This window comes from Crotalus tigris, unplaced genomic scaffold, assembly GCF_016545835.1.
Source record: "Crotalus tigris isolate CLP2741 ecotype Arizona unplaced genomic scaffold, ASM1654583v1 scf7180000017638.2057652, whole genome shotgun sequence".
Taxonomy (NCBI): domain Eukaryota; kingdom Metazoa; phylum Chordata; class Lepidosauria; order Squamata; family Viperidae; genus Crotalus; species Crotalus tigris.
In genome coordinates this window covers 1,615,272-1,641,208 of record NW_024096531.1, presented here as the reverse complement: position 1 = coordinate 1,641,208, position 25,937 = coordinate 1,615,272, and the positions used below count along the sequence as shown (strand labels likewise).

Genomic DNA, 25,937 nt, shown 5'->3' with positions numbered 1-25,937 from the left:
TGAATCTTAATCAGCATCTGGACTGAAGGGAGAAGGAAAGGAAAGCAGTTTCAAACAGCGTCCATAGAGAGCTTCCTGGGCCATCTGAGCACTTGGCTCCACAACTGAAAGAAATTGCATGCAAGAACACTAGGATTCTTAGAACAATTGACTGCTTGCTCTAAGGGTATTTTTTTTCATTTCCGAAATCCATTTTTGGTGGTTTGTTTGTTTTTTTAAATCAAAATGTGGAACTTTGTGGCAATGGTAAATTAAAAAAAAAACAAACCAGGAAGTTGATACACAGCTCCTTCTCTGAATGACCATTCTCCATTTATTAACAGATATGTAGTTAAAAGAAAATAAAAAAATAAAATTCCATCTCTGTAGTCAAGGATGGCAACAAAGTACTGACCTGTTCTCCATCCCATTTGAATGGCATTCACCTTTTGCAACCTTTGACAAGTTGTGTGAATGCTGTGACAAGAAAGACCAACGCTCAGAGCAGTGGGGAAGATAGCAGGCTACACCATACTCAATCCAGTAACCTAATTCACACAGGAGCAAGGCTTCTAAATGTGTATTTGCGGTACCAACCCAATGGTTTTCTAAAAAGCTGCACTCAGGCACTCACTAGCACTACACAGTGCACTACACAACGAGACCATACAGTAGTGCTTCTTTCTGTACAATGTAAAAAACAGTGACTGAACATTTACATCCACAAGCATGGATAACGTTAGTGTGATTCATTCCCAGCATAAAGATAATCAAATAAATAATATAAAAAGTCTACAGTACACAGAAATTATACTGCATTTTAGAAAACTACCCCACAGATTCACATTTTAAAATGTATTTACTAGGTTAAGACACATTAAAACGAAACATTTCCCCATTAAAGATGCCACGAAATGGGATTTAGTTTTATTGCATGACGTTGCATAAGAAAGTATATTATTGAAAACTGTAAGGCATCATGCAATTATTCATAAAGCTTATTCATTACTATCCTTTGAGAAGTCGTTATTCACTTTACATTTATAAAATTGGTTCTGAAAAAAATGCCTAAAAATTTAACATGATGAGCATTAAATAGGACCAACAAGTCTGTAAGGTTGAGCTGTTAAAAAGTGCATTCAAAAAACATACTGTGTTGGAAAGCTAAAAACAAAAATGGGTGAGAACTGCAGAAAACATATAAGTTAATTCAAAAAGAAGGCGGTTTGATAGGCCTAGAGACTAATGTTACAAGATCCAAATTGACAAACTTGCTTAAAATCTGTTTTCAGTCTTTACGCTTAAAATTTAACATAATTGATACAATAAAAAAAATACTCTTTTGTAACCAAAGTTTGTTAAGTTCAAGTTATGTACACTGATTGATCAGAACATGAACAGGTTTGGATAGTGTGTAGTAATGTGAATTTGGCATTAATCAATGTATTGTGCCATCCAGCGAAATCCTTCCCCATAACCTTGTCTCTTTAACACACTGCACATGAAAACTTCTAAGGGCCGAGTGTTCAATTCCTTCACTGAAACATTTCCCTGAAAAAAAAAAAAAAGAGGGTGCAAATTCAGTCAAGTTTTCTTTACAGGAAGACAATGCCCAACCGTACTATTTGATAATGTTGACCACCTTTAACTCTTGTAGCTCTTTTTATCTAATGTCCAACCACATTGGGCCACTAAAGAATATTCTATATTCTATGTATAACTATTCCTGGACAGAAATAGTTTGGTTATAGATATCTATTTACTTTCTAGGTAGGCAATATGTATCTGGCAATAGTTTCACAAGGAAAAAAAAAGGAGAAATTTACTTTTATTGTAAATAACACAATTAGATAATGAATTAGTTAAAAATCCAATAAACTTGTTACAACTGAATTCCTGAGATATTATTAAACTCCGCATTAGAAATATGGAATTGTTACAGAATGTTGGACAAGCTAGAAATAAAGCATAGCACAGAAACACATGAGGAAAAAAATATGGCTAAGAAATCGAATCCCAGAGTTTAGCGTTATGGAAAAAGGCACATACCTTTCCTGTTGTCTGGCCATACAAACCAAACATTTCTCGTAACCTCTCTTCACTGATGGCTTCTGGTCTGTCGATCTTGTTGCCAAGAATTAGGATAGGCACGTTAGCAATAGTTTCATCTGTCATTAATGCCTATGAAGAAAGGAAGAAACTTACAATATTTTAGGTTTCATACAACCAGTACAAAATAGAAGGACATCAAACACAAGGAGAAACTTCTGAAGACCTTCTGAAGTATAGGTATTCAAAAGTATCTATACCAGTGTTTCTCAACCTTGACAATTTTAAGGCATGTGGACTTCAACTCCCAGAATTCCACAGCCAGCAATGCTGGCTGTGGAATTTTGGGAGTTGAAGTCCACATGCCTTACAATTGTCAAGGTTGAGAAACACTGTGCTAGATTTAAAAGTGAATAGAGAGAAGGCCTCACACACAGATTAGAGTCTAAAGCCTTGGAGTAGGGTTTTTGAAGGACTATAATTATTTTTATTATATATACTTATTATCAGGAAATAGGCTTTTTACTGATGCGCACCCCTATGCCTTTTCAGAAGAGCTGGAAATGAGAGCGTAAAGGACAAAGTTGATATGGGAGTTGAAGTCCACATGCCTTAAAATTGTCAAGGTTGAGAAACACTGATCTATACTGACTGACTTCCAGATGTCTTGAACATTAAAATAAGCAGGAAGAGTCAGATACACTGTATACAAAATGGCTTTTTCCATGTGATTCTACTTCATAAAATTAAATGAGGCTCAAATATGATATATAACAAAGCCCAAAAAATGGATTCCTATCTTAAAATGTTAAAATTGTATCAATCAAGCTAAGATTAGAGTTGATTCATCAAAGATTGTATTTAGGGTAAATCTGACCCCCCCAAAAATGTATTTGTAAGAATGAACATCAGTTTTTCTAAGCCAGAGCTGTTGAAGATTCACTGACCCATATGATATGGTCATGTGGTCATTTAATATCGTTTCAAATCCAATCAGATTATAACATGACTTATATACGATAATGAGCGGTAACTATTAAAATTATGAGAAGATAACAAGTTAGATTTGGGGACTGGGATGAACTATTACTAATATTTTTTCCAGAAATATTCACTTCATTTTAATGAGAAGGATTTCTTTTAAAAGTCCATTTATTTATGTTATGGAACATAAAATGCTCTTCAATATTTTCCTACAATGGCTTGCAAAGAGATGAAAAATTGATCTCAGAGTGCATATTACTTTCCAGTAATGCTATGAAATAAGAAACATGGTCAAGCTTCCTCTAGAACGTAGACATAGAATATACATTATGGGCCTTGAACATCTTCTGTTGATCAAATGCATTCTTTAATAAGGAGAAGTTTCATACCCAAGAACACAGTTCTGATTGGGCCAATTGTGAACCTCCTGGCCTGTGACTTTTGATAGTTCCGACTTTACTAACCCAGATTTAAGGAAAGGTAAAGGATAATAGTAACTGGGTTTTCCTGCAACGACACAACAGATATCCACACAAATTTTGTATCATAAAAGTTTTGTTGCTTTCCCCCGTCATCACAATGATGAGCTTTTAATCTGTATTTTAGTAAGTGCTAAATACACATAAACTCACATCAAGTTCTTGCTTAGATTCAGCCAATCTTTCATGATCCGCACAGTCCACTAGAAAGACAATGCCGTTGATGGCAGGTAGATAGTTTTTCCAAACCCTGCGAGCTAATAAAAAGGGTTATAAAGAGATTGCAACTGAAAATTGCCGATGACTCTTGTCTTCATAGATGTTATAGGTACTCCTTGACTTATGACCATAATTGGGACCAGAATTTTCACTGCTAAGCAAGTTGGTCGTTAAACAAGCCAGACTAGATTTTACAACCTTTTTTGCCACAGTTGTTAAGTAAATCACTGCCGTTGCTATGTGAAGCTGGCTTCTCCCATTGACTTTACTTGTTAGCAGCAAGCTGGGAAGGTTACAGTTGGCAATCACATGGCGCCAGGACTGACGCCATTGTAAATACTTGCCAGTGGTCAAGTGCTTCAAATACTGATCATGTGAACCTAGGGATGCGGTGATGGTTATAAGTGCTAGGATCAGTTATATGACATTTTCAGTGTCGTAACTTTGAACAGTCATTAAACAAATAAATGTAAATTGAGCACTTCCAGCAGTACCATTTCATTCTGTTGGATAAACTTTTTAAAAAGGCATTGGAAATTATGTACGTGAAAAGGTTTTTGAAAGTGAGTATTTTTTTTTCTTTTGCACTAGGTCTGAAACTGAAAATCATATCATTTACATTGAGAAAAACAGTTTTTTGTGGATTTATTATAGAATTAGCGTATAGTATTAAAAGCCTTTGACAAAATTATATTTTGAAGTGGAATTTTAAAAAAAACCTGTCCAGTTAAGTACAGGTAGTCCTTGACATACGACCACAATTGAGGCCAAAATTTCTGTTGTTAAGTGAGACATTTGTTAAGTGAGCTTTGCTCCATTTTATGACCTTTCTTGCCACAGTTGTTAAGTGAATCACTGCCATTGATAAGTTAGTAATCTGGTTATTAGCGAATCTGGCTTCCCCATTGACTTTGTCAGAAGGCCGCAAAAGGTGACCCCGGGACGCTGCAATGGTCATAAATATGAACCAGTTGCCAAGCACCTGAATTTTGATCACATGATCATAGAGATGTTGCAAAGGACACAGCTATGAAAAACGGTCATAAGTCACATTTTTCAGTGCCATTGTAACGAACTGTTATAAATCAAGGACTACCTGTACTACTAATACATCATATAAAAAAGTTAAATAGCACACCCTTTCAGGAGCAGCATTTCATGTATTCTAGAAAACAGCATTTTGAAATCATTGGAAGTCGAAGCTGATAAATATATAAATACATAGTAAGAATGACTTACTCTAATATTCAACAGCAGAGCAAATCCTACAATAATTTGTCTTCATTTAATCTTATTTCAAATGCAACAAAAACCAAAGGTGGGCGTAATTTTATCCTATTAAAAATCATAAGATAATTGTAATCATACTTTCTGTTATTATTAGAAATAAAAATGAATTGCTGAAATTTGACTGGAAAGTATTAGAATAATGAAGGCGCAATGATACAACATTTAAGTTGCCTTCACCCATGCAAAGGATACAAAGGCTTAGACTTAGTATGTGCAGAGAAAAAAAAGCATCAGAAAGATGTCTACACAACAAATTTAAAATAAAATATTGACAATGTTAGAAAGATTTTCAGAACTGGAAAAAAGTTGTAATATGATCACCCTAGGGCACATCAAAACAAAGATTAAACTAACATCATTCAGACATCGCAGTGAGAATTCTGCATGTTTGCTTTTCTTACCTTGAGCATGTCCTCCTAGATCAAAAGTTGTAAACGTCATACCAGCAATTGTCAGCTCTTCCGAAGCTATAGAAACATGAAATTATTTTTTTTTTAAAAAAACAAGAAGCGTCTTTCAGTAAATCCTCCTCTTGAATTTCTGAAAGCAGCTAAGTACTGGGTTGGTTAATGGCCTATGTCATTATAGGGCCAAATTAGGACAAATTGAAAAAAATAAGTAACTGTTCCAACTCCATCGAGTTTTTAATGTTTGACTAATTTTGACTGTAATATCATATTTACAGTTTGTATATTTATACAGTTCATTTTTACTGTTGTAAGATATTTTTGATTGCTTATATAAGTGGCAGTAAATGTTTAATAAAATCCTAACTATTTGATTTCTTTCACATTTAAAATTTGTATTTGAAATTATCGTAAATAAAAATATTTTTTATTACCAGCAATAGAAAGAGAAAAGGAAAGGGAGAAAAAGAAAGAAAGAAAGAGAGAGAGAGAGAGAAAGAGAGAGAGAGAGAAGAGAGGGAGGGAGGGAGGGAGGGAGGGAGGGAGAAGGAAGGAAGGAAGGAAGGAAGGAAGGAAGGAAGGAAGGAAGGAAGGAAGGAAGGAAGGAAAGAAGGAAGGTTAACTCCTTAATATGTTACTGAATCTAGACCATATGAAAATACAGCCCCCTACAGTTTAAAGATGTTTCAAAGATTAACAGAAAATACATAACTTGATTTTATTGTTTAACATCTAAGTTTTACTTTCTTTCTACTTTTGTAAGGTAATTTTCATAACTGATTCCCCAGGCTCATTAGAGCCAACCTTCTTCATAAAATGTTAAACTCTGTATTCCAAAAATTTGATACTGTATATGATAACCTGTATAGACTGAGTTGGACAATCAACCACATTTTTGACATTTAACTACTTTGTTCAAGTCATAAGAACTTGAAAGCTTGCATACAGTTTGTTTGTTTCCCACAGCCCATCTGGCTATGACTGCTTTTTATATAACATAGTTTTTCTACAGGACACATTAGAAAAGTAGAAGGGCGCAAGGTACATTGAAGTTTGTGGCACAGTAGAAAACTAGGTAATATTGAACTCGTCTTCTGTAGATGCAGGAGATTTCTTTGGCATTATAATTTCCATAAAAGACCTGTATATTGCGTGGATGAGAAGGAGGGCTGAGATGATATCTACAGACCCCCTAACATCCTGGACATAAACTGTTTCAATTTCTCCCCTTGGGACAGCGCTACAGGCATTGCATGCCAAAACAACTAGACCCAGGGACAGTTTTTTTCCTTGTGCCATCACTCTGCTGAACACCTAATTCTCACACTGCTGTCTAATAATGTCTATGTATATTTACCCATATAGTATGGCTATAGTATAATTATTTATCCTTCTTATTATCTTCTTTGCTACATCCCTCTTATTGGAATGATGATGATGATGATGATGATGATTCTGTGGGTTTACATGTACATTGAGAGCTTCTGCACCGGCGACAAATTGTGTGTCTAATCACACTTGGCCCAATTAACCTGTGTTGTGCTATGCTGTGCTGTGCTGTGCTGCTATGCTATGCTATGCTATGCTATGCTATGCTACGCTACGCTATGCTAGAGTTCTCCTCTGGATTATAAAGACATTAGCAATGGAATCATTCTGATCCTCATTACTATGGCAAATAACTTTATTCATGATTTGAGTTCAGGTCTTTTCAAACTTCTTTGACATCTTGCCTTTGACATATCTTCCCTACTGAGCCAGTAGTTGTTAGTTTAATGAATGAATGAATACTGAAGTTGCCTGGAGTGGAGAATATATACCTTATCACCTTACCACTAAGACAGATGTGCATCCTCTAAGTGCCTCATCAACAAAGAATTTTGGAAACTACCACCACTCATTATAATTCATACCCTTCCCCATAAGCTTTTTGGTGGCATAAAAGTTAACAATGCACATCTCAGTTTTGAAGCAGTGCTAGGTATACATTAAAACAAAAACAGAAACATTGACTTACTGGGATGTAATGTGGGGACATGTTGTCCCAGTCTGTCATCTTTAAGCATGTGCAAGAGAGTAGTTTTTCCAGCATTATCCAATCCAAGGAATACTAGTTTACCTGTTTTCTTATATAATCCTGAAAAAGAATGAGACTATTTGATGAACAGGAATTAATTTTCTTAACTATCATCAGAATGGCATAAGAAATCATTTTGATGAAACCTAGGCATTGTGTATAGCACTATGTGCTCTTAGAATTTAAATGCAAAGGAAGCAGCATATAGTTGCTATAACTGTGAAATGGATGGCATATAAATATAATAAATAAATAAAATAATTTTCCCTCATCGCAGTAAACCAAAAGCAAATTTGGCTTACTATGTGCCAAAGGCCTTGGGATAGAGCCAAACTATTTCATGCTTTCAATTGTTCCATGTATTCTCTTTTGGCTAGTGAGTGGAATAAAATAATGTACTTTACCTTCACCCCACCCTTTAATTCCAGGGGTCTACTGTCCCGACCCACAGGTTGAGAACCACTGCATTACAGCCATAAGGCCTAAAATGATAAACGAATTTATGCATCCCCAGCACATAAATAAAATTATTTCATTGGGGTAAAATTTGAGATATTGCTTTTATTTACCTGTGTAATTTTTGGATTGTCAAAAATTGCAGGCTTACACAGGCAAGCAGAGACCAAAGACCAGAGTGAGTTTTGAGAACACTCAAATTGTGTCTCTGCAAAACCACTCATGTTTTTAAAAATGGTCAACTGCCTCTAATTTGGACATGACCCCTTGGAGCAGTGGTTCTCAACCTGTGGGTCGCAACCCCATTTGGGGTCGATCGACCATTTCACAGGGGTCGCCAAGCAAGGCTGTCCGCCATTTTTTCCCCTTTTCCGGCGGGTGCCTTATCTCCCTTGGCCTGCCCCGTCTCTGCCGCTTGCCAGCTAGGCCTTGGCCGGCGCAGGGGGCGGCACCACGCATGCGCGGTGCTCCCGGGCAGGGAAAGTCCTCGACTTACGAGCTGTTGGGTAGTCCTCAATTTACGACTGGTTTAGTCCTTGACTTACAACCGGTTTAGTCCTCGACTTACGACCAGTTGGGGGTCGCGGCATTAAAAAGGTTGAGAACCACTGCCTTGGAGGGTCACAACTCACTATTTGAGATACTCCTGCCTCAGTTGGTTTACCAGCACCTTGTTTCTCACAAAATAAAGGTAGGGAATAATATCTCTCATGATATTGTAACAGTTTTGCATGTTTGTGACTCACTTTATTATAATTACCAGGAGCAAGCTTATTTACTAACGGAACAATCTGAATACAGGGGGTAAAAGGGAGAAGATATTTTGGAAAAAAAATAACTGGCATGCCACATCAAAATAAAAAGAAAAATTAAACCAGCAATGTGGATTAACAAGGTAGACTGTTGGTGGGTATAGATAAACATTAGTAATGGAAGAGACTGGGGTTTTCTGTGGAGAGATAAGTATTTTTATGCTAAAACAAAGTTGAGGCCAGATTCTATTCTTTGTGACAGACCCCAAACCCAACATAGATTAAAAGTAACATTTTGCAAATGGGTCAAAGTATTAGTTTTGGTTTTTATGTATTTTAATACTGTAACAAGAGATCATTATTTAGGATGCTGAGACAGAGAACAGGATTGCAAGTGTTTTATATGTACTGTATGTCCTTATGATATGTCTGAATCAATAATTAAGAAATATCAGTCGACTTCCTGTTCCGGTTCGTGGCGTCTCTAGTTGCACGGGGAGACTTGTCTCCTCGTCGTCTAGCTTTCCCTCCATCGGCAGACCCTTATGCGGGTCAAAAGTTGCCCTGGAGGGTGTGACTTCTGTTGAGGAAACTCTGCTCAGCTGAAGAGGAGCGGCGGCTCCTTTAGCTGTCCAAGCTATCTCTGAGGGCCAACGGAGAAGAAGATCGGCCAGTAAAATGGCCGATCACCCTGCTGCTTCAAACCACAAGTCAAAGAACATCTAAGCTGTAAGAACCCCCGTGGTGAATCCGGGTCAGATTTTTCTATGCTACTCTCTCTATTCTATTTTGGTTTTGGTACCTGAAAGAGCCTTGTTGGAATTATTTCCCTGGCTTGAAAAGGCAGTTTCTACATTCTTTGGGAAGAAAGGCATTCTATAAAAATAGAACAAAATTCTAAAGACTATACTTACTTTTATATTTTTGGGGATAGAGAATTTTTTTTTCTTTTCCTCTCTTTTTAAGAACTGTACTATCATCCTATGCTGGAAGATTATTTCTTTTTCACATTATACTTTAAAAGATAGAAAAAGGGAAATGGTGTTTGGAAAAGACCTTTTTTAATTTACTGAGGACATCTAGTGGCGAAAATTTAATACTGCAACTTCTGGTTACTTGGCTTGAAGATGGCTGATCTTCAAAATACTTTTGAAGAGAAAAGATAAGCTGGGGTAGCTGTGGGAACTGTGGGGGTGGATATTGCCCAAATTATATCAAATATAGCCTCCACAAAAAAGAGATTCTTTTTAATCATTATCAAAATGGAGAAACCTCAGTCAATTAAACTGTACACTTATATTGGAAAAGATCTATGAGGCTACTGCAGAAATATGCGCTACAATGAAAAAGTTTACTACACAACTAAGACCCAGAAATTTCACTTCAAACATTCAAATGGATGTCCAAGCTATATCTGACTATGGTATAAATCAAAACATACTAGAAGAGTAATCAACAGAGATAAAAGAGGAACTTATTCTATCTTATAAACCTTCCATCTGCAACTTAAAGGAACAGAAGAAGCAAAGACTGAGATTTCAAACTACAAAGCAACGATGCTTCAAGGAGGAGAGAAATAGATGTCTAATGCAGAGGATGGGATTTCTATCATTTCAAAGGCTACTGCAAGCAACAAAAATAGATCTACTGGCTGAAAGGGAAACGTCCTTATGGAAACCTGTCTGGCACAAAAAAAAAACAGAATTAGACTGAAAAGAGAAATTTAAAATTGTGAAATGGATTAAAAGGCAATGTTCGACTTATGGATTGTTTTAAGGATTATGATTTAGAGTTAGAAGCAAGAAAAAATATAAATATATATATACACACGAGGGTGATTTTTAGAACAGATATTTTAAATAGATTAAGAATACTTTTTGGAATAGTAGATTTATTTTGATGAAAATTATGTATTGGAATTGAAAAAATGTTGATTTTTTAGATTGGGATGGTTTTAATAATTAATGGAGTGTTTTAAATTAGTTAGATGATCTTTTTGTACAATAACATAGATGTTATAAGGTATGATAATCAATTGGATGAAATTTGAAGTTTGTGTAATGAATTGAAGTGAATTAAGGTTTAACATTATTTTTTAACTAAGATAGCTATTGTGTAGTGGAATAAGAAATAAATGAGATTGGTGATAAAAGGAGGGATGAGAGAAATTAAGAACTAGAATACATCTGGAAGGGATACCTGAATTGATAACTGTTGATTTAAAGTTAAATTTGATTTTGGTAATTGTAAACTGATAAAGTTTTAAAACAGGTTTAGTAATAATAGAAATTTAATTTAGAAATGGAATATTTTAAACATATTATGTTATTTGAGGGAAATAGAGAGGAAACAGTGAATGTATTAAGTTGAGTTGTTTATTTATGTTTTTACTTTTGAATGTCTGATTACCCAAACACCAAGGTGTGTCCTGAGTACTTTTTCTTAAAAATTAAAAAACCAATAAAATATTAAAAAAAAGAAAGAAATATCAGTCAATCTGCATCGACCTAAATGAAGTTGTTTAACCAGAATTGTGTAAAAACAAAAACAGAAAGAACCTTCCATGAATGTAAATTAGAACATCGGCATGGAACTGTGGATACCTTACCTAAAAATTGCAGTACACTACTGAAGCCACTGTAAATCCAGTCAAATATAAAGGACATTTCAAAATCTTATTGGATCTGAAAGAAAAGAATAGTAATCACAGGTATGCAAGGCATTTAAAATTTACTGAAACAGCACATGGGAAAAGGAAGAAAGGGGAAGGTGCATCTATGAGGTGTACCTGCTTTAGCTGTTCTGTTGTGAAACTACTAAAATGTGAACTGATTAACATCTTAACTACTGTCCTTGAGAAGGAAGTACTTTTATGCTAAAAGAAAGGCCACATTCCGAAGAAGAATACAGCTTAGTCTTCCTGTTAGTATTTCCCCAACAGCTTTCTCCAATGGGAGACTCATTGCCTAGATTTCTGATAAGTGGCATTGGGTGGAGAAGAGGAGCACGTAACCAACTCAGATGCACAAAATTGCATCATATCTATAAACTATACATCTATTCATTTTCTATCAGTTTATATAACTATAAACCAGGGGTCTTCAAACTTGGCCCTTTTATAAAGTCATGATTTGAACTAAGGTATCTGCAGCTCAAAATGTGGTTTTTCTTCATCTGCACAGAAAGTGGCTGACAAATATGATTACTTGACTCCTTCTGACTCCTAAACTATAGTATTGTCCTTTTCTGAAGGATCTCAGAAAAGTAACTAATAAAAAGCTTAAGTGAGGTACGGTACATTTTGTTTTTAGTCCAAAACAACAGAATTTTAAAAATGATTTTGAAGCAGTGGGCAAAAAGTGCACTAGATACATTGAAGGTTTTAAGTGAAAAACTGCAACTTACTGAAAATACATTTGTTGAAAATTTATTATAATATTACTTTAATATTCTAAATCTGTCATTTACACAGTCTAAAGTAAGAAACATGTCCTTTAAGCAACTAGAACTATAAATATTATTTAGGAGATTTATCCAAGTTATTTGTTATAGCACATAATGATTCTTGTTTACTGGCGAATGACCATTGCCATTTTCCTAAATATATTCAGACTAGACAAACTTCATATAAATTATTGGATGGGTTATGAAGCTATTAAGCACAGAAGCCCATCAATCTTTTTTCTTTCTAGAACACAGAATACTGCCAAGACACACATACAAATAACAGCACAAGATTCATCACAAAGCAAAGAGGAGAAAATCAGAATGTGTGCATCCAATTTATTTTTGTGAATGTCAGCTGAAGGTGTCACTATCACACTGAGTTGCTAGGGGAAAAAAATTAGTTTGTTGTTGTATTTGGAGAAGCTGATTCAAAGTAATTCAAAGGTGTCTTAAAAAAGAAGAATATATGTATATGTGTCAGTCTTTTTTTCTTTTTTAAGATACTTTCACTTTTTAATGTCCTTTTTGTTGTGTTTTTAAATTCTTTTGTCCTTTTTAAAATATTTTGGCATTTCATATTTTAACCTGCTTTGAATAAACTAAAAATTCCTGAAAAAAAAAACTGATTCAAAGCTTTGCACCTGAAGGTTCTTCAGAGCTAATAAATCCAAGGCTGTTATACCTGCCACCAATTAAGATAGAATCTGCTTCCTTCTAGTTAAAATGTTCTACAATCTCCTCAGAATCAGGTTACACCAGGAAAATCTATCTGCTTGACCAACCACCTAGATAGCCCTTGATCTGTTTTTTTCTTCCTAGTTTCCTCAACGGCAGAACAGTTTCTGGTCCAACTTTTGATTAAACTACTTTAAAGAAGGTCAAGGAAATGCCAGTGATTTAAAATGGTTGAGACAAAAAATAATAGAGGTAATCCTTGACATACAACCATTCCTTTAGTGATTGTTCAAAGTCACAAAGGCAATGAAAAAAGTGACTTACGATCAGTTTTCACACTTTTAATCATTTTAATCATCCCCATGGTCACACTATCAAAATTTGGACACTTGGCAACTGGCGTTTGTAGTTATGACATTTGCACTGTCCTGAGGTCATGTGATCACTTTTTTGCAATCTTCTGACAAGCAACGTCAATGGGGAAGCCAGCTTCACTTAATAACCATGTTACTAACTTAACAACTGACATGATTTACTTAGCAATTGTGGCAAAAATGAGGCAACACCCACTTAACAGCTGTCTTGCTTAGCAAGAAAAACTTTCGGCTCAATTGTGTTGTAAGTCAAGGACAGGGGTCTTCAAACTTGGCCCTTTTATGACTTGTGCCTGGCTGAAGAATTCTGGGAGTTGAAGTCCACAAGTCATAAAAGGGCCAGGTTTGAGGACCCCTAGTCAAGGACTACCTGTAGCATCTAGGGCTTTTTCATTTGAAGTAAAGAGAGATAACATGGTAGAAGAGTATAAAATTATGCATGGTATGGAAATATATATCTGGATGCAAGTTTTTTCTATCAACAGTAGGACTCAGAGTCATCTACAATATTGAAACTAAATATGTTAAGAATTCAGGACTGTTAAAAAAAGTACATTTTACATAATGTATAGTTAAAATGAGTTTCATTGCTTCCTTTAGCTAAATTTATGGCTAATGGTTTTCATAACGGGTAGTATACCTAAATACCAGCTATTGGTGGAGGGCTACTGCTGGTCTGACCTCGTTCATGAATTTTTAGAATATTTCTGGTTGACCTTTGACACCTAATGTTGGATTAGATAAGCATGTGGACTTGAACAGCAAAGCTTTTCTTATGATTTCAAAGCTGAAGGCATCAATCCACTCCAAAGTGAAGTGAAGTGAAGAATACTTCAAATAACCTCATCTTTGCTATTAAACCTTGTAAAACTTAAAACCTTACGTCATTAGCTATACTTGCTTCTGACTTCCTGCTTTACCTTTTACAGACCTTTTAAACTCACCAATGACTGTACACTACAGCAAAAGGATAGCTTTCCACCCCTACGTGTAGGATCCAATGATACAGAATGAGAAATTTATTTATTTACATATATTTCTAGACCACCCACTTCCCGAGACTCCAGATGATGTATTAAAATGTGAACTGGCATATCATATGCAAATGATAAAAAATAATAGAGGAACTACAGTCACCGTTCAGAGCCAACTTGTATTGTAATGTGTTACTTGAATTTTAGACTGGTAAGAAGCACTTCTACTGCTTTCCTACTGATGGCCCTTTGGCAATATTTTAGGATGAAAATATTCTGTCAGTATTACCATAGAAAAAAAATGGACACCACAAATATATTTCATTCTAACCTTCCTGTTAAATATTAATAATCTGGAGGAATCAATCACTTTAAAATAAGTCTTCTTTGGGATGTTTCTGTATCTATCTCCCTGGGAATAAAGCACTACAGATGATCTGACTAAAAACTATACTCTGCGATTCCTCATTCTGCAGAATAACAGTAAACATTTCAACAGTGCATCAAAACCTAATGATCTCTCCTTAGTTTTAAGTGGGAGATCTGTCATATAAAATTCAATAAGCAAACATATAATGAATATTACAAATTGTACTGTCTTTTGATGCAATAAGGTTATGGCATGATCCTATATTTTCTCAGGAGTTCCCCCGCTAACTTTAATAGGACTTATTTCCATGCAAACATGCAAAGGATTATGCTGTAAAATGTGAAGTTAAACTACCAAAATGTATTGAAGACATCTGATGAGGGAATAAAATTAAAGACTACAACAATCACATGAACTCTTGGTTACACAACACCGTATGTAAGGGCTATCACTTACACGTCTGAAAAGCAAAGGTCAAGAACAAGCAAACACAGCAGTACATACACGTCATCTGATTTATTTATTGCATGAACAAAATACCATCCAGAAAAAGCTTATGAAAGGCTTAGGAAATCTATCTTCTCAAGTAACATACAAATCAGTGCAGAGAGCATGAAGCAAAATAACTACTCAGGTTTCAGAAGTGAAAACAACTTCTTAAAATCTAGTCATATTAAGTTGAAGAGAACTTTTTAGGTTAAGCCCCGAAGTCATTTTCTTTCTTTAAAACTATACTGGAAAAAACATGCTAATGTAAAGATATTGTAGAACAGGGACAGGCAAAATGTCATGTGGTTCTTCCAATTCCTTTTCTAATCCCTCTCCCCAAATCATCTGCCTGAAGTCTAGCCGGAAAAAAAAAATCACAACATTAATGAGAAAAGATTTCCCACTTATTTTCAGTGGGGAATGAAATAAAATTGATGTATTATGGTATAAGAAGGCATAGCCCCCTCTCCACCAACCTCTATAAAATATGATTTAAATCCAGTCTCCAATGAAAGAAAGGGGGGGGATGTTGAGAATTCCACCCCTCTGGAGTTATTTTGGCTTTCACTGGAAACTGTAAGAAGAGTGATGGATGGTGGTGTTGATGACGATCCGCTCAATTGTAAAAAAATGCCGGTCCCTGTTGTGGCAAGTGAAATGATTTTTTTCCCAATTCTAAGAACAAATGTGTTCAATGGGAGAAATATACATTAAGATTTTGAAATGTTGTAAATATACAAAGACCCTTTAGGGCCCTTTAGGCTTAAACATTCATCTGGGAGCTGCAGTAGCAAGAACTACACTCAGGCAAGTAATTCTATGGAGAGAACAGCCACACTAAGTCCCTACCCTGCGGTAGCCACTCCAGAACCCAGGCTCCTCTCCTTTCGCTTAGTACTGAAAACTGCTGAAGGAAAGAGACAACTCACTACCTCTTTTCTGTTAACCCTCCAAAGGTTAGTAAGTTTTCTAAGCTTATTTACAAGGCTGGATCTAAATGCAAGTGTCATTTTTTAAATTAGCGACTACTGTACAGACAAGCAAGATGAAGGTAGTCTATCCTTAAAAACTATTTGGATTGATAAAGCCTAACGAAAGGGAATGGGAGAAAGATACAATAATGCAAAAAAAAAAAAAAAAATCACCCCAGGAGTACCCAACATTTGCAGTGAATATAAATGAATTGCAATCAAAATTAAAAACTGTTTTGATTATCCATTTCCAGGTTAATGAAGGAGCATGGTCAAATTTAAGATTTTCCTGAGCCATGGAAGCTCCTTTAATTACTTTAAGATGATCACTCCCTCTTATTCTAAATCAGTGGTTCTCAACCTTTTTAATGCCGCGACCCCCAACCAGTCGTATGTCAAGAACTACTCAACCGGTCGTAAGTCGAGGACTAAACCAGTCGTAAGTCGAGGACTACCCAACCAGTCGTAAGTCAAGGACTAAACCAGTCGTAAGTCAAGGACTACCCAACCGGTCATAAGTCGAGGATTTTCCCTGCCCGGGAGCGCCACGCATGTGTGGTGCCGCCCCCTGTGCTGGCCGAGGCGTAGCTGGCAAGTGGCAGACACGGAGCAGGCTGGCCACCAGCTGGGCCACCAGCTGGCCCAGCCCAAGGGAGGTAAGGCACCCGCCGGGCCCCACGCACGCCAGCAACCCTCCCTGCGCCCGCCGGCCTCCCACCTCCCACCCCTGGCCCTCTTTTACTTATATTTTTAGTAGTTGCTCAGCAGGGAGGGGTGGAAACTTCCAGACAGCTCACCTTCGCTGCAGACAACTTGCAGCACCGTTTGCAGAATGGGACTTTTGGCGGGCTCAGCAGGGCAGAGACAACCTGGACAATTCCTATTGGCTTTTGAAAGCCAACAGAATTAGACTCTATTCAAGAGAGTCTATTCTATTGGCTTTCAAAAGCCAATAGAATAAAAGGGAGTAGCACAGCTAAGGAAAAGGGGGGAAAAATGGCGGACTGCGTTATTTGGCGACCCCCGTGAAATGGTCGTTCAACCCCAAATGGGGTTGCGACCCACAGGTTGAGAACCGCTGTTCTAAATTATCTCACAGGATTGTGGCTGTAGGGATGTGGTAAACCTGGCAAACTACTTTGGATGCCATCTTGAGCTCCTGGACAAAAAGTCAGGATATAAATATTGCAAATAACTAAAATTAATAAATTAGGTTTCATTCTGCATCTTTCACACGTACTTCAGTCATTACAAGTGAAGAGTGAAGAAGGCATGAAGACTGATATAGGTCAAGGAACAGGATGCAGTGTCTGGTTCATACAACATATTAAAGGAACGGTGAGCCCCAGTCTGTCCCCTCCTTGGATTGTTGGAATTGAATAAGAATTTCAGAGAATTTCAAAATGTGCATACCTGCATTTAATAGTGAAAAAAGGCTCAATAAAACATAGCTTTGTTTATTGACATACTAGTTGTTTGTGCTAAGTGATAACATAGTTTGATTAGTTTTGATTTAGTGTATTCTGTATTCCCAGCCCTTGCTGCTTCTTCAACAAACTGATTTTTAAAAACAAACCATGGCTTAGTGACTTACTAAGCTACCAGAAGAGTTAATATACAACCTGACTGCACTTTAGCCATTGACCCTGGCAATTCTGTCATTTCAGGCTACCAATCACCTAGAAACAACTTGGCAGCAGAAAGTTTAAAGTCTACTTACTATGTGATTGCAAAAGGCATATCAACTTGAGTCAATTTAGAATTAACTTAATCTCAATATTTCCAGGAATTGCCTGTTTTATTATAAGAGAACTGTATTTTTAATAAATTCTGTTCACAAGTAAAGCAAAAAAAGATTTCTTCATCTTGTTAGCAAAACAATATGCTGATTTCTCCTGAGAAAATGTACCACTACAAAACTTGTATATATTTTAACTTGTTGTAAAAAATTTCCATCATCACAAATGATTATTTAAATAGTAATTCTTTTAATTGTAACTCCTTACATCTCTGAGTCTACAATATAATACCACTCAAAGCCAACCAGCAATATGCCATGCAAATTACCATATAGGCCAGGGATGGCGAACCTTTTAGAGACCGAGTGCCCAAAAACCGCCCTGCCCCCTGCTCCGCCCCTGCTCTGCCTGCGCCCCACCTGCCCCGCCCACCTGCAGGGCTACCTGCCTCCACGGCCCGCCGCAGATGGCCCAGGTGGCACTGCAGTGCCATGGTGGCCACGCCCTCTGCCTGCACCCTACAGCATTATCTGCGCGTGATGGGGCATGAGGGCGGAGTCTTGTCCCTGCTGCACGGCTGCCATGTCCTTGGCTGCACTGCTCCGCGCAGGCTGTGCCCAGGGTCGACTCTCCTTCGGGGGGCTGCTGGTGAGGAAGGGGTCAAAGGGGGAGGCGGGGCTGGGGTGATGGCACGCATGCCCACAGAGAGGACTCTGAGTGCCACCTCTGGCACGTGTTCGCCATCATTGATATAGGCTCGTGGACTTCAACTCCCAGAATTCCTGAGCCAGGCATGTTGAAGTCCACGAGTCACAAAAGAGCCAAGATTGCCTACCCCTGATATAGGCTGTATTCTACTTCTGTTGAACAAAATTTCCAAATTTTTACTTCAAAAGAATTAAAGAAAATAACATACAAGTAGCAGTATATTGATAGATCATTCACATGTTTACTAAGCTCTGATTTTTAAACTAGTTTGTTTAAATAACCAAACAAGCTAAAACAATGGCTGGGTTCATATAACAGACTTAGCTAGAACTGGAGTCACCTTGAAGGGGAGATGGGTAGCTTAGAAATTTAATAAATAAATAAATAAACTAAGCAATCCCATGGTTTATTCTTAATTAAATTTCATGACTTACATTATGTAACATTATGCATCTCATAAATTGTGTCTGACTTAACAGAAGTATATAATATAAAATGCTAAGAACGATGCTACTGCAATCAGACCAGATCCTAACAATGCTCTGATAAAGGTTTTCAGAATGTTTTCTGTACATTATATACTTTTTATAACAGATAATATCTCCTAAAGTATGGAAGGTATGGAAATATAACAATAGTAATAAATGGTTCTAATTTGGGATTGTAAAGTAAGAAAGACCATACTACAGCACCATTCATGTTGACTGAAATTTTATAACCAACATAATCAAATAAAATGATTTACTGAGCAGGATCTTGAAAATAAACACAGGGCAAATGTAGTTCAGCAAAAAGCAACAGCGAAAATACAATTTCAATTAAAACATTCATAAAATTCCTTGAATATTTCACGCTTCTTGCATCAATAAATCTATCAGAATCTCCATAATTCTGTGAAGGCTTTATAATTAAAAGTTTATTGCTATATGATATTTCAATAATGAAAAATCCTAGAAAATATAGATTCTATAATCAAAAGGGAACAACTGCATTATGCATTTTATGGTATAGGGAGCTAATAAGGTCAATAATTTAAGTTTAATTCTCAAATTTAAAGTTTCAAGCCTTGAATACAAATTTACTCCATTTAAATTCAGGATGAAAACACAGTGGAAGCATTTTATGATATCGTATATCTGTATTCTCATCTTTTACTATTTGCAAATTAGCATACCTTTTTTAATATTATAACTTGTCATCTCATAGATTTCTACCAACTAAGGGTTTCAGATCTTGCAGATATCTTTCTTCAGCAATTTACAATCTACTTTGATTAATTTCACTGAAAAATCGTTCAGTGAATTGATTATATTTCATCTTAATTAAATGTATTGATTTTTAAAAATGTGGGTTGATATATAATCTATTCTGAGAATTCTGGGTGGTGGGGTGATGGAGGTTACCAAATTCTTAACTTGAAGTTCTGATTTATTTATACTTATTTTATTTACTACATTTTTTGCCACCCATCTCCTCCACAAGGTAGCTTACAAGCTATAAAACAAGTAAAAAATACTGTAGTTAAAATAACAAAATCTTAGCATTACATAGATTAAAGTATTATTAAAAACTGTACTAAAACTGAAACTAAAAGAGCTAAGAGACAGACCGGACGGGAAGGCGATCTTCTTACCCAATCAGCCACCTCCAGTGATAAACATCCCTCCCCCTCAGGGTCCTAGGCCAACCAGCAAAGTCAGGAAGGTCAAAAGGAAAAGGGGTAGTTCTCAATTCTGGTAGCAGAATGTTCTACAAGGATGGGGCAGATGATCCCTTCCACCCATTCACTACAGCACACAGATGTTAAGCAAACTAGAAAACATTCTATATAACCTGAGGAGATAGTAAACAGCCACACTGATTATGCACCAATTCCACAGATAGAAGGAAGGTTTTACAGGTCACAAACTTTGTTTTGCTTCAGGCACAGAACAAAGTTATCGGCTGTATCTATAGGAAACCTCTTGGAAGATAAGAATCACACCGTCCAATAAAGAGTATGGATTTCATTTTAACCCATCCAAAATAATAGGTGATGAGATCCCAATGAATTCAGTGGTATCAGTTTGCTTTCTACAGTCATTTTGGATATTTCCCTGTGCTATCAAATTAGATGAGACAGATCTGAAATTTTAGAGCACATATTTATGTAAGCCCTGCTTGAATTCATTAACAGTTTGAGCAATCAGAGGGCTAAGGACATCTTGGAAGCAATATTGCAATTGTGTGATTGGTTAGTTATCTCAGGAGGATCATCTTTGCCCTGACCTTTTAACACAACCGGATACCTGCTTTTAATCATTCATTTAAGTTGTACTGCTCTACTGCCAAAACTAAAACTTTTTTTGGCATAGTCTGTTTGGTTCAACTTCATGCCACTACACTATTGACTTCAGAACAATTTGTATCGTAACAGTTGAAAAAATGTGATTTTAACATTCTTATGGTTGATATCAGAAGCCTCCTGGGCAAGAAGAGTCAATTGTTATGTGAAGCAGTGAACTAAGGACATAGTAACAGCAATATTATTTTTATTTAACTAAGGTAAATTTAAACTTTTGGAACTGACATACTTGAGTTTTACCTGGGGGAATCTCATGCAGAAGATACAGTTGGTAACAATTTGCCACTCATATTTCATTAAATCCTTGACGTTTATGAAACTTGATGCCCAACATATAATGTAATAAAAGTTTTACACAGTAATGTCTTGCAAAACCTAATCTATATCACTTCTAAAACAGAATTCATATATTTAAAAAGATACAATGTATTCATATTCTGTATATCAGAGTCCACATACCATATCAGAATAGTTAAAGCAATGCTCTTTCAGAGGTAATGTCTGATTATGAAAGTTGGATACAGAGAAAGAGAAAAAGTAGACAGATGCCTCTCCAACCTACAAATAATAAATCAGAAGAATGATTTTGAAAGCTGTTCTATTGGATTTACAAAGATATGCTAAACTACTGAAGCTATTTCTGAAAACAGTTAAAGAGAAAATGATAAGAAATCAACTTGTGGACATTATTTGATGGAATTTAAAAGTTCACGTTTTTAAAATAGAAACAGAAAGACTATAAAGTGAAATTTAACAGGATAAAATACCATACATATGTTGCGATTTTAGTAGCTATTAACAGGATTTCTTTTTGAACAGGATTGAACAACAAGGCTTTAAAGATCTGTTTATGAGAGATTTTTTTTCCTTTATTTCTTAGAAAAAATATAAATTGGATTATAAAATGGATTTAGTTGATTAAGGTTAAAACACACACTGTATACGTTACTATTTCTGATAGCTCTTAATAGACTTTTGCTAATTAGTACTGAATGATGAGTTTCCACAATTTTATTATTGATAAGGAATGATAAAAAGAAGTCATCTTTTTAAAATTGAAATATTAGAGAAGGTGTTAAGTTACTGAAATGGTTTATGCTTATCTGAAGAGAAAGAAGTCATCTTTTATATTCCTTTTTTCTTTTTTTTCTTTCTTTTCTACTTCTTTGCACTATTTTCTTTTTTAACTCGTATATTTTTCTTATTTGTTATTAATCTTTTATCTATCTACTTATAAAGTTTAATAAAGTATATTAAATTTATAACTGCCTCTGAGTTATGTATCTGGAGAAGGATACAAAGAATACTGTGGCCTGCAAAAAGAACCATTTAACTAATCCCAGACCAAATAAAGATGAATTACTCTCTAAGGTGTTCACCAAACAGAAACTCATATACTTTGAGTATATGATGCAAGCAGATAATGGACTAGAAAAGACCGCTATGTCTGACAAGGTTGAGGAAGGACAAGATAACAGATAATAATATTGGATGGACAATATTAAAGAGATTATAAGACTGCCTTTGGTGTGGCAATGGAATATCGCTACAGCAAATTTAGACATGCAGTATCAGGGATCAAACCCAGTGGTTTGATAACTTGGCAAAATGCAAAATATACATGAAAACAATACTTTTTCTGGTGTTTATTTCTGTAATTTTTCTGAAAAAATTATTGTCCCCTTGTCTAAAACTCTGCAAGATGACAGATATTCAGCACCAAATATGATATATACTGTATTATTAAATTAGTAGATATGTTCTTAAAATCAGCCTTGTGGCTTTCTCATGTACTGAGAGAAAGGCTGTATGTATTTTTCATTTTTTATGTTACAAAAAAGCTCACAATTCTTTTAAATATTTTTTCTGAAATTACTATTACTGCTAGACTCATACTCAATCCACTAATATATCATCAGCACTTATTCATTGCCGATATACCTACAAAGGGATGAGTCAACTAAATTTTGATTAGAGAGAGATGAAACACGGTCTGAAGGAACAAATCTGTATTAGGCAACCTTGGATACCCACTTCGAAATGAGTAACAGAAGCCTTGTATCATCTGTCTATCCTGAGTTTAACAGCTGGTGTTGGAGAAACATTTTAGTCATATGTGTTAACAATTCAATAGGTTTGCTTTTTTAAAAAAAAATAAAATAAAATATTTTTGAGCTAAGCAGCCTAGTTATAAGCAACAGGCTTATTAGAAACAAATATTATATAAAGGAAGAGAAGTTTTCCCAAATAATTGTTTGTGATTATCACCAAAGCTTTTAGAAGTATAGAGTAATTGTAAGGGAGGCAGGATATGCTAGTTCTGAAATAGAAAATGTTTGACAGGGTGAACCTTTCCATGAAGGCTTTCCCCATAAATGAAGATTCTGGAAAATCAGGATCTTCCATGACTGAAGAGGAATGTGGGAAGGGCGGAGCTAGCCTGTTGACTGTACAAGGTTAAACAGTCCAAAGCTTATTCATATGGAAATACAAGCCGCCAACTTCAAGTACATGAAGGTTGCCTAGGTCTGTTGTGTTTGAGATCTATCAACTTGTTATTTGCAATATACCTCAAGGATTTATTCTCTACTTACTCCCTGTCCATACCAAGTAAATAGGACTAAACACATACATTTCTAGCATAACAGCAGCATATGTATAGTTGGGAGTAACTGAACTCAATGCAGTTTCTTTTACTCTGTGAGAAGGAATAGTTGGGAATTTGTATGTAAGAGAATGACTTGTCTGAATATGCGTGTGTAAATGCAGATAGAGATGCAAGTATTTCCAGCCAAATATTTACAGCTTTTTTCCTATCTAATCCTTCTTTTGTGTGGAGTACAAGATTGTATTACATTTGGAGTTTTCCTCTTTTTGTATAACTGCAGTTTGATGTGCTTTATTAGGGCGGGCCAGTTTCATCATACCGAAGCCACGTCCACCCCACTGCCGGCAATGCAAAAAGACTCACGATGCATCACGACACATCATGTGGCGTGGCAAGTTTGACACCCGTGCAGTTTTAGAAATATAATTCAGTTATAATGTATGTTTCAGATACCTGCCTTTTTTGACAGAAAAAGCCAAAATCATAATCAAACTTCATTGTTTATGTGGTTTCAATCATTACTTAATCAAAAGTATTATTCCTAAATTAGGGTATTAAATCTAACTTGCTGATGGAGACTAGGGAAAAAAAGTACTATCCAGTTCCATTATACTAGCCTTCCATGAGCCAGGAAGCAATTATAGTTTTCAAACAACTCACATTCCTCTCAAGGGTATCTGTTGTTTGCTTCATAGCAAACATAGCAGTGGAAGCTCATGAGAGTATTAAGTTTATTACTTAATAATTATCAACCAGAAGAAATTACTAACAGGCATTTTAAATTATGCTTTTAATGAGGATGTGAATATACATTTGCCAATTTTTGTAGCTTGTCTTTCACCACCTTCCAAGCTTTGTATATGTGAGTGCTTTGAGCAAATCACTTTGAAATTTTGCCTCTAAATGGGCATTATCACTACCTACCTCAACTGGCTGCTTGTAAGATGAACACACTGAAACTGTCAAGCATTTAGCACATAATCTGTACTATAATAGTGACTTGTAATGAGAGATGGATATGTGCCAGCACACAGGTCAAATCTCCAACCTAGTTTCACCTTTGATCTCTTTTTGTACTGACTCACTCTGTGACAACTCGATCTCTAGCTTCCTTCCTATAATAGGGTGCTCATTTGCTTAGGGAAGGTTATAAACAAAGTGAATATTAATGGGGTCACATCGGAATCCCATTAACACACGCGCACCCTCTCACACACACACACACACACACACACACGTACACTTGTATACAGCACAAAATAAAGTAATGGTAGTGGGGAGAGTTATGGAATCAGCGTGGGAAAATTCAGGTAATGTGAAATATAAAGAACACAGCGGGGAGGGGGGAGGGGGCAACCAAATCTAAGAAAACAAGAGACACAAATAAAGGTAGAGGCCAAGGGAAGCGGATTAAAATAAAGCAGAAAGGCAGATGAGATCGAGGCTAGGGTCAAGGGGATCAAGAGAAAGGGAGCAAATCCAGAAGCCTCCCTCCCCAGCCGGATCCCAATCGCTTCCTTCCTTCCTTCCGAGCCGAGCCACTCACCCGCTGTGTGGAGCCTGAGATTCGCACCCTTCATCCACAACTACCAACACAGCAGCCTGGAGGCCTCCCCTCTTCTCTGCTCTGCCTCTTCTCCGCTCCGCCCCTCCACGGCTCCTTCCTTCCTTCCGGGACGTGTGAGCGAACCGGCCACCGGCTCACGCCTGCGATCTGGTACATGCGGCGGACTGGGATCTTTCCCCTCCTCCCTCATGGTGGATTTCCGTAGATCAGCCTCCGGAACTTGCCCTTCACGGCTGAAATGGAAAGAACTGGACGCACAAGTTAGACTGACAACCCAGTCAGCAGAGTTTTAGGAAGCCAATCTGGCAATTCAATCTATTTAAGGCGGGCTGACTACTTTAGACATTCGAGGGCATTAGATAAGTAGATCTTAGGAATGAAATAGAGAGAGTTCTGCAGGTAACCTAGTAAAGGAGAGAAGATACTTCCAGACAATGCTGCCAATGATATATATATATATGTCTGTCTGTCTGTCTGTCTGTCTATCTATCTATCTATCTATCTATCTATCTATCTATCTATCTATCTATCTATCTATCTATCTATCTATCTAATTCTGCCTTTACTGTTCTGTAAGAAACAAAAATGAAATGGGGAAGAGGTATATGACAAATGCTTAATAAATGCTTCAAATGGAAGTGCCTAAGTATCTATATCGCTTGCAGCAAAAATAACTGTGTATTGTAGCCCCTTAAATAAGTATTATCAGGCGTTGCACTCCCACCTCCTGTTTCTTTCCCCATAACAAACAACCTTTGGAGTAGATTGGGCTATAAGACTTATAGAAGTCTTCTAAAGAAGTAGACTTGAAGTCTTCTAATCCAACCTTCTGCCCAGGGTAGGAATCTTCTGACCATTCCAGATACTGTAAATGTCTCCAAGCTTTATTTGAAAACCTGCAATCATGGAGCCCCTACAACTCAAGGAGATTGGCTATTCACCTCTTCATAGCTCTCATAGTCAGGAAATTCTTCCTTAT

At 36.4% G+C, this 25,937-nt stretch overlaps 1 protein-coding gene across 3 annotated transcripts; it reads right to left on the bottom strand.

Annotated features, from left to right (window-relative positions):
- Positions 1 to 290: 290 nt before the first annotated feature.
- SAR1B (secretion associated Ras related GTPase 1B) lies at positions 291 to 25,209 on the bottom strand. 3 transcript variants are annotated; one of them, XM_039334880.1, is made up of 7 exons: positions 24,938 to 25,209; positions 11,301 to 11,376; positions 7,425 to 7,544; positions 5,402 to 5,467; positions 3,645 to 3,748; positions 2,029 to 2,160; positions 291 to 1,530 (listed from the first exon to the last, which is right to left on the bottom strand). In XM_039334880.1, exons 2-7 carry the CDS (start codon positions 11,356 to 11,358, stop codon positions 1,414 to 1,416), a joined length of 597 nt encoding a protein of 198 aa, XP_039190814.1. In that variant the 5' UTR covers positions 11,359 to 11,376; positions 24,938 to 25,209; the 3' UTR covers positions 291 to 1,413. The 3 variants fall into 3 exon arrangements, with proteins under 3 accessions (XP_039190814.1, XP_039190816.1, XP_039190815.1); XM_039334882.1 differs by lacking the exon at positions 24,938 to 25,209 and adding an exon at positions 21,243 to 21,265; XM_039334881.1 differs by lacking the exon at positions 24,938 to 25,209 and adding an exon at positions 16,790 to 16,812.
- Between the last annotated feature and the right edge of the window lie 728 nt (positions 25,210 to 25,937).

What these genes read in the sequence shown, in the direction of transcription:
- SAR1B (XM_039334880.1), bottom strand. Translation starts at nt 11,358, where the DNA reads ATGTCCTTTATATTTGACTGGATTTACAGTGGCTTCAGTAGTGTACTG. An exon ending in TGTCCCCACATTACATCCCA is followed by an intron (nt 5,468 to 7,424) that starts GTAAGTCAATGT and finishes ATGTTTCTATAG; the next exon opens with CTTCGGAAGAGCTGACAATT. An exon ending in AATCTAAGCAAGAACTTGAT is followed by an intron (nt 2,161 to 3,644) that starts GTGAGTTTATGT and finishes CTTTCTTCATAG; the next exon opens with GCATTAATGACAGATGAAAC.